This window comes from Pristis pectinata, chromosome 7, assembly GCF_009764475.1.
Source record: "Pristis pectinata isolate sPriPec2 chromosome 7, sPriPec2.1.pri, whole genome shotgun sequence".
In the NCBI taxonomy this organism is placed as follows: Eukaryota; Metazoa; Chordata; class Chondrichthyes; order Rhinopristiformes; family Pristidae; genus Pristis; species Pristis pectinata.
Window position 1 is genome coordinate 69,334,603 of NC_067411.1, and position 15,281 is coordinate 69,349,883.

Here is a 15,281-nt window from a genome sequence, read left to right on the forward strand (position 1 = left end):
AAATTTCTAGTTACAGATTTGTTATTTAACTTAAATAAGTTACTGTCTGGATTCTGAATGCTGATCTCTTTTATTGCCATTTTGGGTAGTTTAACAAAACTTTTTCAGCCTGTTGCTGGGTAACAGGCAAGCAATATAGGCTAGCACTCTTTCAAAGCGTCACTGTGAATTATACGTCCATTCAAAGAAACCGCATACAGACCCAGGAAAACAAACTTTTTGTTTTAAATATAGTATTTTCTTCTATTAAAAAGGTATATTTTAAAAATCTCACTTTACATCCCCTTAGAAGAAAAGACAGTGACATATATAGCATATGATAACATAAGATTTACAGTTAAATAATGTTTCATTTTTTGCATACTTAAGTATATTTTCGGTTTTTTTGTGTGTCTGAGAGGTGGGGCTGGCAGTATTCTTTTTTACATCGTTGTAACAGTTCATTCATTCATGATAGCAGTTTGCTGAAGCAGTTTTGCACTGTTTTTTTTAAAACAGGTGGTACGCAGCGCCTCCCTCGTATTGTAGGAGTATCCCTGGCAAAGGAACTTATCTTTTCTGGACGAGTAGTTGACGGCACTGAAGCAAAAGCAATTGGTCTGGTTAGTCATGTTGTGGAGCAAAATGAAGCAGGAGATGCAGCCTATCACCGAGCAGTATCCCTTGCAAAAGAATTTTTACCTCAGGTACATAAATCCTTTAATATTTTTCTTTACAAGATTTCGCAGTACATTTTTTTAAATTTGCAATTTCCTTTCAAAGAATTTATAATACTAAACAAAGCTGTGACACCAGCAATAGGATTGCTAGGACATGGGCCCAACCCCCAAGTGACTAGCTCACAGCAGAATACTTCTGTTCATGGATTTGATCTGTACTTCAGAAATGGAACACACCTCTGACAGTGCAGCAGTCCCACAGTACTCTGCAGAAATGATGGCCCAATTTTTTTGTGCTCAAGATTCTGAACTTCCTGATTCTAATACTAATAAATGTGAACATAGAAGACTACGGCACAGTACAGGCCCTTCGGCCCACAATGTTGTGCCGACATTCTATCCTGCTCTAAGATCTATCTAACCCTTCCCTCCCACATAGCTCCCTATTTTTCTATCATTCATGTGTCTATCTAAGAGTCTATTAAACGTCCCTACTGTATCTGCCCCCACAACCTCTGCCGGCAGTGCGTTCCACGCTCTGCGTAAAAAAAAACACTTACCCCTGACATCCCCCTTAAATCTTCTTCCAATTACCTTAAAATTATGTCCCCTCATGTTAGCAATTATCACCCTGGGAAAAAGTCTCTGACTGTCCACTCGATCTATGCCTCTTATCATCTTGTACACCTCAATCAAGTCACCTCTCATCCTCCTCCTCTCCAAAGAGAAAAGCCCTAGCTCACTCAACCTATAAGACATGCTCTCCAATCCAGGCAACATCCTGGTAAATCTCCTCTGCACCCTCTCTAAAGCTTCCACATCCTTCGTATAACGAGGCAACCAGAACTGAACACAATACTCCAAGTGTGGTCTGACCAAAGCTCTATAGAGCTGCAACATCATCTCGTGGCTCTTGAACTCAATACCCGGACTAATGAAGGCCAACACACCATACGCCTTCTTAACAACCCTAACGACCTGCGTGGCAACCTTGAGGGATCTATGGACGTGGACCAAAAGATCCCCCTGTTCCTCCACGCTGCTAAGAATCCTGCCATTAACCTTGTATTCTGCCTTCGAATTCGATCTCCCGAAGTTTATCACTTCACACTTATCTGGGTTGAACTCATCTGCCACTTCTCAGCCCAGGTCTGCATTCTATCAATATCCTGTTGTAATCTACAGCAACCTTCTATACTATCCACAACACCACCAACTTTTGTATCATCAGCAAACTTACTAACCCACTCTTCCACATCCTCATCCCAGTCATTTATAAAAATCACAAAAAGCACGGGTCCCAGAACAGATCCCTGCGGAACGCCACTGGTCACCGACCTCCGGGCAGAATACGCTCCATCTACCACCACCCTCTGTCTTCTATGGGTGAGCCAATTCTGAATCCACACAGCCAAGTTTCACTGGATCCCATGCCTCCTGACTTTCTGAATAAGCCTTCCATGAGGAACCTTATCAAACACCTTACTAAAATCCATGTACACCACATCCACTGCTCTACCTTTATCAATGTGCTTTGTCACATCCTCAAAGAATTCATTCAGCCTCATGAGGCACAACCTGCCCCTCACAAAGCCATGCTGACTGTCCCTAATCAGTCTATGCTTCTCTAAATGCCCATAAATCCTGTCTCTAAGAATCTTCTCCTGTAATTTGCCCACCACTGAAGTAAGACTCACTGGTCTGTAATTCCCAGGGTTATCCCTACTTCCTTCCTTGAACAAAGGAACAACATTTGCCACCCTCCAATCATTCGGCACTACTCCTGTGGCGAGTGAGGATGCAAAGATTGTCACCAAAGATGCAGTATTCTCTTCTCTAGCTTCCCGTAATAACCTTGGATATATCTCGGCTGGCCCTGGTGACTTATCTATCCTGATGTTTTTCAATAGTTCCAACACATTCTCCTTCCTCACATCGACATGCCCTAGCATATCAGTCTGTCGTACGTCATCCTCATAGACGTTAAGGTCTCTCTCTCTCTCTCTCTCTCTCTCTCTCTCTCTCTCTCTCTCTCTCTCTCTCTCTCTCTCTGGTGAATACCAAAGCAAAGTATTCATTAAGGACCTCCCCACCTCTTCCAACTTCCTCTTTTATCCCTGATGTGGGCCTTGGTATTGATGTAAACCAAAGTGATACACTGCACAATGGTCAAATAGTTAAAAGAAAAATGTGGAAGGTGACCTTGAGGTAATTATGTTCTTGACCTTCTTTCCAGCAATAATTTGCAGGTTATCCAACTTTCCTGTGTTGTGTTGAGGCACTTGCATGGTATTACACATTATTTATTGCCCTGAAGCAAAGCTTTCTCCCGGTGTTTGTGCTTCCCAAAGCCTCTTCCCATCCTCATTTGTCTAACCTCATCAATCTCTTTTTCCATTTCTTTCCCCCTCACATTTATATACATCTGTGCTAGTCACCTTAAATATTTCTTGTAATAGTACATTTTACTTTCCAACCACTCTCTGGGTGAACAAAGTTTGTAAGTAATTATGTATCAGATTTATTCATGACTTCTATTTTGGCCCCTGGTTCTGGTCATACCTGTAAATAGAAACATTTCTAGATCTAGCTAGAGAAAAGAAACTTAACTCTTCAATCTTTATTGATGGACATAATTGCTGAATTCAGTAAATCTTGTTTGTGCCTCCTTCAGTGACTTTGCAGTATTTCAGTAGTATGGAGAGCAAAACTTTTCTGTCCTCCAAGTGAGCTGCATTATGGTCTGTGCAAGATGAATGTTAACTTTTCAAATGTCTTTCTAAAAATGAGCCCAGAGTTTTGTTTTCTTTTGATCTGGCCAAATGAATTTACAGTGTTTTTCTAGTTGTTTGTAATCTGGTAAACCCCATTAAGACACTCATATTCCTTGGAGATGTAGTTTCTTTTTACTTATCAAAATACATTACTTCATGGTTACCTACATTGAAGTTCATTTTCCAATTACATAGCCCATTTGAATTGTACCTCCAATTCCAAAATACAAATCGCTCATATGAATAGTTCTCAACAGGGATCACAGCACCAAACTTTTTGGAACATTCCTTCCCAGTTTTAATCTGTGTTATCACCTTTAACTAACATAATCAGTTTTCTATTTTATAGATGCTTTGCCTACATTCACCCACTTGATTGCTGACTGCTCGATATTTTTAATAATTAACATTATTTAAAGGCAGCTCCCAGAGTGCAATAAGGAGCTTGGTTTTAAATGTATTATTACTACGAGGGATTTCTTAGCAATGGGAGGTGGGTGGAACCAGCCAGCACAACCATATAAGCATCTCTCTGTGACTGAAAGACACAATATGGAAACAGTCCCTTCAGCCCAACAAGTCTGTGCCGACCATCAACTACCCTTCAATTCTATCACTCACCTACATGCTTTACAGCAGCCAATTAACCTACAAACAACACATCTTTGGGATGTGGAAGGAAACTGAAGCACCCAGAAGAAACTCACGGGGTCACAGGGAGAAGGTACAAACTCCACCCAGACAGCACCGGAGGTCAGAATTAAACGCGGGTCTCTGGTGCTGTGAGGCAGCACCTCCGTCAGCTGTGCCACTCCACCAACCCCATCAGCACTGCTGGTGACTAGTCCTGGTCTTTCAAGAAAAACTTTGGCTTTTCCTCTTTCCCCTGTGATTGCAGACTCCTCTCTGATCATACAATGTCCACGGACTGACTCCGGGGACTTCTGTAGGTGGTGATACCTCGTGCTTGTTGACTTGGTCATTCATATGGTGGGAAATTTCATGTTAATGAAATCTTTCCAGCTAGCTCTCCACATTAAATGACCTTGCCAGATTTGATGACCATTTTCCCTCCCTGCTTACGGGTTATATGTTGGGTGAATTTGAGAGTTAAGACCATCCTTAAGACCAACAATCTCGACCAAACATTTATTCATCTGTCTTTCTTTCTTGTGTTTAGCATGTGCCAATTTTTTTTTCTGCTTAACATGTTTAGAGGAAACTCAAAGAATGAGTTTGCCTTTTGGTGTCATTTATCCAATGGCAATGTCGAGAACAAAGACTCACTGTGTGGGAAATTTGCAAGGTCAAATGCCCCTCCTGTCACTCCCTGGCATTGTAGAATGCAGCAGAATTGATTGTGGTGTTTGGGAAAAGAGTATTATAACCTGCTGGGAAATTTATTTTAAGTGCAGTATTCTTACCCCTTTCTGATCAAATGTGTTTCAAGACAAGTAGTTTTAGTTATGTGAGCTGCATAATTTACATTGTTTGGATTGATTAAAAGACTTTTGTTATACACTTGACTAATTAATATGTTTATTTACCATGTGCGGCTAAGATTCTCAAGTTAGGTAAACCTGTGCTAATAATTTATTATTGTTATATTTTTAAGGGGCCTATTGCAGTGAGATTAGCAAAACTAGCCATCGACCGAGGGATAGAGGTAAATTTGGTTTGACTATGTTTTGTCTCTTATTTGTCTTAACACCTCCTGTTGAATAACAGTACAAGAAACATAGCTGATATTTAAAATTGGTTATTCTTAGTCACTGTGCAAAATACTATCCATCCTTATTTGGAGCTAAATTTTCAAACATCACGATAAATTCTCAACTGTAGCTTTAGGGGGCTGCAGCCATCAGGAATTGGTGTAAAAGTGAATATTGCCACTTGTTATTTCACTTGTGAATTGCACAGATGGTGCAAGAGTTCTGATGCAAATAGTTGTTAGCTTTGCAACACCACCAGTCTGATTCACAAAATGCTACTGTCTTATCCACTTAATGTGGCCATTCTGTTTTAGGCCACCAGGAATTGAGGTGCGTTTACAAGGGATGCCTCTGTTTTATTCTTATTCCAAGGATTTCCAGAATAGTTTCCTTGAAGGGTCTCTAGATTTTTTTAGTCCTAGATTCCTCTTCCATTTCTGGTCAACATCCTCATCTGTTATTTCTTTTCTTAAGGTCAGGCAAGATTGTGCTTTTTGAAGTGTTGTAAGTGTGAGCAGACACACAAATAATGTGTGGCATAGCCACTTGGATGTATATGAGAAAACATGTATATGAGAATGCATGTACATCAAAGTTTTATCATGTACTTTGTGACTCTTTCAAAAGGTTACCTTTTTTCTCTCTAACCTTCTCTGTTCCATTATTGCTCCAAAAAAATACTGACATTCCTCTGAATCTGACATTCTCGCATAATACTCCTCTCCATTCCACGTTGAAAGGCCTTCTGCCACCTAGGACCTAGACTCTCAAAATTCTTGCCTAAAGTTCTGTCTTTGTCTCCTTCCCTGTAAGACCTTCCTTGATCAACAGTATGAAGGCTTTTAGAACTTATTATACGGTAAACTAGATAATCCAGTATCCAACTATTCAGAAATCCCCATGGTTCAATATCTGGCTTGCCAGGTAATGTTTGCTGAGGCTCCCTTTCCACTTGCAGAGGCCCCCGATTCCTGCACTGCCTCTCCATTTACCTGTTTCATTGGAAAATTTATTATACTGTATAACATCTTAAAAAAATGGATTGAAAAAGTGCTGAGGTATTAATAGAATAATATCCAATAGTTCAGAAAATCTGCCAATCCAGCACCATGAAAGTTATGCCACATTATCGAAGTTTCACTGTATCCCTTTCAGCAGTTTTCCAGAACAATTAAACGTTTGTCTAGGTGTACATCCCAGAAAAGTAATATAGCCTTCCTAAATAACTGAATAAATAGCAACTGAAGAAATGTTTATAACCGCATGCTGCTTATAAAGAACTTTACACTGGGTGACAAGTATTGCACAATGAACCTTAGTGTAGGACCTGGAATTTAAATTTGCAGGGTGTTTAAAATTGTGTATTTTTTTCCCAGACCAAAATCTATACTCAGAGTTTGTTGGCTATTAATGATGCAAAATCGCTTGGTTCTGATGAAGAGCCTTTGGCCTGAAAACATTAGCTTTCTTTTTCCCCCACAGTTGCTGCTAAGCCAAGTATTTCCAGCATTTACAGTTTTTGTTGGATTTCATAATTTATACTTCCTTCATTTTTAGTGTTGGCCTCCTTATGTACTATTTGTTAAAATAAGACTCCGTAGATACATCAAAATGATCAAATTGTGACTGAAGAATACTTAGGGCTAACATGAACTTCGAAGCTTTATTTCCATTAGCTAGCCATAATCTTTCCCCCAGAGTGATATCCTACAGTGGCATGGTGTGAATGAGTGATGTTTGATTATCAATACAAAGCTCCATCTACTTGCCTTTATGAAAATGGATTTTGTTAACCCTGGAGCTGATACATTAGGTGACTTGAATTAGCATGGACTTTGCTTCTGGATACCGAGTTGGTCTGATGGCTCATATTTCCTTCAGCTCGAATAAAACTTTTAGTTGTCCAAGTTTGGTAATACCCCATGGTATTTTTTTTTTACCCCTGCAGCTTGAGGTTAGTACTGGAACAAAACTATAGCTAGTTAACCATTCTGATCTAGGGCACAAGAATCAGTGATTTTTGGTAAAGGTAAAGTAAAAACACATTTACCAATCTTGAATGTATATGTTGGGATGGGTGTGATGATAGTTTTACCCATCAATGGTCTATGACTTGCTATTGTTTGGTACTAAAAGTGAAGAAACATTCTTTCCCCAAAGAATACAAGACACTTAAAAATCTTCTGTGGATTCAGATGATAAACTGGACACAGTGTCCCAGGGCTATCTGAGCTTTCCATTTATAAAAGAAAACTACATATCACCATAGAATTACATGTAATCTGCAAACACAAACAAGCTGTCAGCCCAATTGGCCGTTATTGTGACGCCACACAGAGGCCTCCTTCAATTTATTGTTTCTATACTTTTTTCATCTTGCATTTATTAACTTTTCCTTAAATGCATCTTTACTGATTTATTCTACCATTGCTTGTGTCAGTGAGATTTTCATCTGATGGCTAAACCAGAACTATTGAACACAGAATATTACTGACATAATTCAAACATGATTAGAGAACTATCATAGAGTTAAAGACAATTTTTGTTAATCAAAACTAAGCACTTAAATACACAACATTTTAAAACTTCTAAATCAAGCTATACAATTAAGCTTCATTGTTTGCAATTGTTTCCCCTTCATTGAAATCCAATGGAAAATACTGTTCATGTGCCAGAAATAGTCCTGCACAGGTTGTTTATGCAGATTCCCAACTTCCAATGATAAGGATTTGTTGCAGTTCAACTCTTTGCCTCTTCAATAAGACCAGAATTCATATCCAGAGCCTACAATGACGACAGGCCCACTCTCACTGCAAGTTTCATATGCCATGAGGCTCTTACAAACCGGCCTAGGCACAGCAACTATTTTAAGATTTTGGAAAGATGGTCCACCTAATTAGCCTCTGTCCCACTTCAATATCTGCCTATGTTTAAAATTGACCCTAAACACTCTAGGTGGTACTTGCAAATGTCAAGTCATTTATCAGATTAGCCGCAGCTGAAATTGACATAGGATTTTTAAACATGACAGAGCTTCTATCTTTACCAGCCTTGTAGACGTTGAGCTCCTGATAAAGTGTAGGATTTTAAATAAAACAGCCAGTGGGTTACAGCTTAGAAGTAAATACCATAGGGCCTCATTTTTGATGCAATTGCAATGACCTGAAACTACATTTAACAGTTTTGGCTAAACCCAATTCTTGAAAAATTAATTTTTTTTTTAAAAGGAAAATAAGGCTTTGCTAACAGCATTTAATTTTAATTTGGTCAGTAAACAGAATTCTCAGTCATGAGCAGAGGACCACACGTAGTGCGCAGCTAGCTCATTCTGTAGTCTAACTTGTTTAAGCATTTTTTAAAGAAAGATACTTTGAAACATTTGGTTTGTGCGTTTTGTTTAATGTTATAATATTTATCCTGTTGAATAGGTTTTTAAAAGCACTAACATTTCGACTGGCAATTACCTTTCTTGTAATTTGTGTCATCAGTTATTACTGTTGCATTTGTAGTTGCTTGGGGATGATTTTGCCAGGTTCCAAGTGTACAGCTAGCTTCAGATTGAACAGTTCAACAAGGACTATCCTTACAACTGCAACTCTACCCGAGTTGCTTTTATCTAAAGCTATTGCTACCCAGGGAATCTGCAAATAATTAATTCCTTTACATGTTCTTTGAAAATAAGTCTCGTCTCACGGTCTTGTGCTGCTGCAGATCAAATCACCAATCTACCACCTTTTGCAGTAAAGGAATATCTGGAATATAGCTGTTCCTTCTATGAAGTTGAAGTGTACTTTGGTGTCATATTGCAAGATTTTTGTATATTAATTATTGTGAAAATAAACTCACTAACAAATTGGGTGTGTTTTATGTTAAAGTAGGATCACAAAGTTAACAATTTTTTTAGTCATATTGTGCAACCAATGAAACTAAAAGGAGTTAATGAGTCAGGCTATCACATGGAGGAGCTGTTAGTTGATTTATTATCTTAAGCGTCTTACAAACATTTACTTTACTGTGGACAAATGACCTATTGGTAGGAAGGCAGCATGGAATACCTAGTAGGTGGGGTTGAGTAGCAAGGTTGATCATTTTATGCAGGTCTGTTGGAAACAAATAACCTGAACTGAGAAACAAATGGAGAAGAAATAAGTTTTCCCTGCTTATACAGGATAGGCTAAGCATTAATGTTGATGTACGCAAGGCTTGTCTGTATGAGTGAATGCTTATGTCCAAAGGATGATGGAGGATATTTAAATAAGGTTAATAACATATGAATATGAAACTTACAATTTGTAAGTTTGGCATCTATTTGATGATCTGTAGAATAAACGAGATAGCTGTTAACATCCGGTGTCACTTCAGTGTCAAATAAAATATGTAAAGATGCAGGTGAGGATTTCATAACTTGCTACAGTACCCATTACAGGTAAGATTCAGTTTATTTTTCCACGTCATCCTCCTCCATCTTTCTCCCTCCCTTCCCTGTCTTTTCCTTTCCCATTTAATAATATTTGGTTTCTTTTTTCAGGTTGATTTGAAAACAGGCTTAGAAATTGAAGAAGCTGGTATGCTCAGGTAGATGTGATGTGTTCATGTTGGTTGTTTTAGTCTTTTAGCTGTGTTGCTCTTCAGTATCATGTAGAAGAGCTACTCTTTCACATCCTTACAATATTTTTCTTTTTGTCCTCCCTCAGCTTTAATTTTACTAGTATATTTTCTGGCCAAAACAGCTGATTAAATGAAAGATTACATTTAGTTAATTCCATTAAATAGAGGATAAATGTAAAGGAGGACTGTACTATCTGGTTAAAGTCTGAACAACAGCCAGGTGATTCTCAAATAAAGAAGGGCACTCTTCCAAGCACCTAGTTACAAAGCAGGAATTACAACAGTTACACAAGTCACATTAGCTATTCAGGAGAAAGCCCTTCTCTGTTGGGAATCATTTGGCTCCTATTCAGTCTTTTACCAGATAAATACTTTCTTCCTTCACATTTAACCTCTATTTGATGGGCAAAATTAAATGCAATCCTTTATTCATCTGCACAGTAAGAATCTAACACAATTACATCCTTTCTTTATCAAATCTCAAATTGTCCATTCTCCCCTCAGCTGTCTGCTTCTTCCAGCAACCTCATTTTGTTTAATTCCTTTCGTCTCACAATGCAATGCCTTCACAGATTCTCATCCTGATTCCTTTATGCTCCCTCTTTCAACTACTAAATCATTGAATCCCTGGCAAAGACTACAGCATTTCAAGAAGAATGCTATCCCCATCTTCTCAAGCCATGAGAATGGAAAACAAATGCTGACCTTTCACAGGAACATCAAAGTCCTATGCATGACAGAGTTCTTCCCCGATTTAATTGTCTCTCCCTTCCTCCTTCCTCATCCATACAAACTCTCATACTCATTCACAATCAGTTTCTGACCACCCTCACTATTTTAAGTCACACTCAAAACTATCTCCAACCACAATTTTCCAAGCTATATGCCGCTATCCTCTTAAGTTTTCTTCCCCCTCATTCTGGTCCTTCTCCTGCTGAGACTTCCATTTCCATTCCCTAGGGGGCAAGGAATGATACAACAAACATTCAATTTATCCATCCATCAGTAGATCTTGGTTGGTCCAGGTGACATCACAAAGCATTGAACAATATAGGTACCTTTATCAAAGATACTAACTACTTCAACAACATTTTTGAAATGCAAGATAAGTCCTGGTCTCTTCACTACAACTTGTTTTATTTAATTTGTGCTGCCTCGAGACTCGGACTAAGATGCTGAAGAGTGCAGAATTCCACTATAATCTCACCTGCTCGTGGAAACCGAGTTAATTTCAGTACACTATAGCCAAAACAATGATCCAATCCTTGCCCTTCCTGGAGCAGCATATGTGGGAATTTTCCATAGTCACATTGCATGGAAATCTAACAGTTGCAGATGTCTAACCCACACCAGCTTTGCTGATTCAAAATTTTATCCTAGTGTTGCTAAGTCACATTATCACCCTCTGAATTAAAGAGGAATTATAACTACATAATCTGCAAAGGGAAAAAAAGCAATATGATTGCTGGTCTCAATCTACAATTTTGCCTAAGGTGATTCCAGACTAAGAGGATGAAATATCACAGAAATTCACAATACAGAAGATACACTAACTGCCAAAATATAAACTTTCTCAAGTCAATGTGATGAGGTTTTGTTCAAAAGTTTTGAAGCAATCTTGGTGTGCCTGCCAACATATCCTGCTTGAGAATTGTCCAGTCTGGTTACAATGACCTTCTCTTTTGAAAGCGCAGTTACTTTTTAATGTCAGGCTCACCCATTACAATGAAACTTTGGAGAAGGGAAAATAAACAGATTAATCATCTGTGAACAGTTGTGTTCAGTTGTGAAAAAGTTTATAACTTTTGGCCATTTATTCCTGTAAGCTGTATTTTAGTATACAAGAAGTTGTCTGGATCATTATTGCTCTAAGCAGTAGTTTTAAAAATCTATCACATACATATCCCTTTAGAATTTTAGCAGTATGTTTAATGAAGAGTGGATAAAGAAATGTATTTAATAAAATTTAATGAATAAATATAAAAGGAGATATAAGTATTCTTTGGTTGTTTTCTTCATTGCTGTCTGCTTTGTCATTGCAAGCCCCTATAAAAAATACAGGATAAACAAATTAGCTGGTCAGTATGAAAATGAGCAGCAGCACATGTTCAGCCAATTTCCTTTGTGGGTAGGAAGTAGTTTGAAGATATTCAGATTTGCTTTTGAAGCTAGGTTTCAGTAACAGTGTTTTTGATAAATTCTTTCCTAGAAAGTCAGCAACAAGAGGAAGTTGCATCAGGAGTGATCACATCATAATGGAATTGTTCTTGGCCATTATTTAATGAGAATGGAAACACCAAATGGGATGTTTGAAAATGCCAAGGACTGACTCAGGAGTCTTGATGTAATGTGTTAATAGAGATGAGGGTTCATATTTTTAAACAAGATAATTATTGCACTTAACATTACCGTTAGTCTGCAAGAAAGAAAAACTGTCTCTGGGTGTGTTCATATCTGATTGGAAGCAATACAGAAATTAAGACTAGAGCAGTATTTAAGGTGTCCAGAATCAACTTCATTTTTAAAATTTGAAGTCAGAATCTCATCCTATTTCTTTTAAATTACAGGTAATTCCAACAAAGGACAGAATTGAAGGACTTAATGCCTTCAAAGAAAAACGACCACCCTGCTACACTGGGGAATAAAAAGACACAAGTAGCATGTGGAATGAAAGAAAATATTTATGGTGTTTTTCTATCTGTGGTGTTCAGATGTTTACTGAAGAAATACTGTCCAAGAGCCATAAGTGTATTATCTCATGGAAAATGTATAGTGCTGCTGTATATTTTTCTGTACATTAAACATTTGCTGCATATAAAATTTTGGATTCATATTTACCCTATTTTATGAAGCATAAAATATTGTAGCTGAGGTCCATTTCTCCTTCTGATTCAGAATAAATTTGAAGCAGTTACTAATGCCAGAAATAAGATAGGAATTGGCCCATTTAGCACCTCAAACTGTACCACCACTCAGTAGGTTCATGATTGATTTGTATTCTAACCCATATAAGTGTTTAATTGTATAATACACCCTGTTTAAATGAAGAGGCATGAACTATTAATTTCGGCCCTACCTATCGCTGTTGTGCCTTTGATATAGCTTTGTTAAAAATGTTAATCACGTTATTCAAGTTAGCAATTGACCCCATGAATTTAAATATCTCCTTAAAACTTGAATGTTGTGGATAAGATATAATTCTGAATGCCCAAAACAAACTTTTACAATTTAAAAATGGAGCATAAAGCACAGAGTTGTCAGCATTGATGAGAAAAATGTGATTTTGTATAGCATTATCAAATAAATGGACTTTTATGCAAAGTATGTATTTGTTTACATTTGTTCTCTTACCATTATTGAAGAACGAGTATAAATTGGTCAGTTTGTTAACTCACAGTTATTACAAAATAGTTGCAAGACATTGAGGCATCCTCCAAAACTACCTTAATAATCTGGCAGTTGAAATTGCTGCTGCACCAGTAAGTGATACTTAATGCAACACACTGAGATTGTCTGACCCTTCACATCTCAAGCTCTTCAAAACTTAGAACATAAACATCGAAAGGAAGTAAGAATAGTTGTAGTTTTTAGGTGGTGAGAAAGAACTTGACACATTGTACATTATATTTCTAATCCTGTTCAACAGCCTTTTCAAATTAAAGTACTGCCTAGAATATTGTAATAGTGCCTTCAGAAAATGCATAAATGCAGAGCCAGTGCAGATTTGCTTTTGGAATGCAACCGCATCATCTTATTAAATGCTAATAAGTTAGATGATCTTGGTTGCCAGCTTTTAAAGCAGAGAATATGAATAGATCATCAGAACTGTAATAATAAATTAGGAAAAGCACCAAAAATTATGCGCAAACCCCAGTGATCCTCCTGCAATTCTAATATGAACAGGCAATTAACTTGAATTTGCTTCACATGGTTGTTGAAAATTCTGATTTTTTTTACACCCAGAGCATTCTACTTAGCTTCTCTGGAAGCAGTAAAAAATTTTAATTGGTTATATTTGCAGATTTCAATAATTTTCATTAACTTCTTAAATTGATGTCAATACCTACTGTACATTGAAGCCTATCTTAATTAGTCAGTGCTTTGTAGGATCTGTAGAACTCATTGTATTTTTAATCAATATCTGTACTGACAGGCCTTACTTCAGCAGACTGTGGATGGTCAGCTTATTCAACTGCAGACCCTAAAGTGCAAATACATTCGAAATATTAGAAGACTAATCAATACCAAGATTGTTTTGTTGGACCAGCAAACAAAATGATATACTTCAGGAGCATTGCTATTTCCAAAAGAAATAAAAGCTGTCAAAACAGTATCAGTAGTAATGTGTGGATGGTAAGATTTGTGTGAAAAATGGTTATTTTAGGCATGTTAAGAATGTAGTTTGAACCACTGACACCTAAATCAATAATTCTCTACACCAGTCAGTTGAAAACTACACCACAAGAACATGTTATTGCATAGTTCTAAATTTGTCAGCATCCAGGACTTGTAAAGTTTAGCAGCAAGTATTTTGGTCACCAAGATGCTGCACATCATGTTATTAAACATGTGCAATAATTTTCTTGTCACTTCAAAAAGCTCCTACTGTTTGATTGCTTTCTGATCTCCGCAGGCAAATTCTAACACCGAATCAGAAATCTGCAATTGATCTTAACTAAGTTTATGCAAGATTGCTGGATTGTTGACATCCTGATCAATCTCTAAGAATTCACCAACATTTACTTCTGCTACAAAATGTATTACCACCAGAAGCAAAAAGAATCTAGTTTACTTGACTATCTGCCCCTCATGGATGAGCGAGCGCGCACACGCACACACACACACACACACACACACAGAATTCACACAGCTCTAATCCACATCATGGAAATAAGCAGAACCTAAAAATACAGACAGGTTCGGAATGATTAAAGATGTGTATGTGCAGATGCAACGTTTTCTGAACATGACCAGGGGTAAATATGAAAACAAATTCATTATATATAGTGTGAATGAAAAGTTTTGATTCCTTTTAAAATCTTCATTGCTCCACTTTACATTTGACTTGCAACAAATTCAGTAAAGTGCAAGCCAAGTAATGGGAAGCTATGTTTTCTCCACCACGTAGAATGTGTACTCCAAGTACCATACTGTAAGTCAACATAGACTATTTTTCATATTTCTATGAACTTTCAATAATATTATTCAAACAAACTGTAATAGAATGTTTTAAATATTGACTGTAAATCAGACTATCTTCCAGATAAATATTTGGAAAATTCTTCAAAAATAGAGCAAATAATGCACATCTGAAAAGCAGTAATATTATTAGGACTTGAGTTTTTTTTGGTTTTACCAATAAAACCAACATAACAATCCCCAAAGGCTTATTTGGAAAAATTGTTTTTCTCCCCCCACTGACAACGCTCTGCAAAAATAAATGTCAGCCATCCAAAATTCACATTTTGCTTCTCAGACTGTAAGTAACTTCCAAACTTGCATCTGAACTACAGACAAATCCCACTTTT

General features: G+C 37.4%; 1 protein-coding gene across 1 annotated transcript in view; it reads left to right on the forward strand.

The window, feature by feature from the left end:
- auh (AU RNA binding protein/enoyl-CoA hydratase) overlaps positions 1 to 12,753 on the forward strand; it is a 121,899-nt gene extending 109,146 nt beyond the window's left edge. The window contains exons 7-11 of the mRNA XM_052020632.1: positions 499 to 686; positions 5,049 to 5,099; positions 9,674 to 9,720; positions 11,815 to 11,881; positions 12,321 to 12,753. Of these exons, the coding sequence (XP_051876592.1) occupies positions 499 to 686; positions 5,049 to 5,099; positions 9,674 to 9,720; positions 11,815 to 11,881; positions 12,321 to 12,398 (431 nt within the window). The 3' untranslated portion in view covers positions 12,399 to 12,753. The remainder of the gene's footprint in view (positions 1 to 498; positions 687 to 5,048; positions 5,100 to 9,673; positions 9,721 to 11,814; positions 11,882 to 12,320) is intronic.
- Positions 12,754 to 15,281: the final 2,528 nt, after the last annotated feature.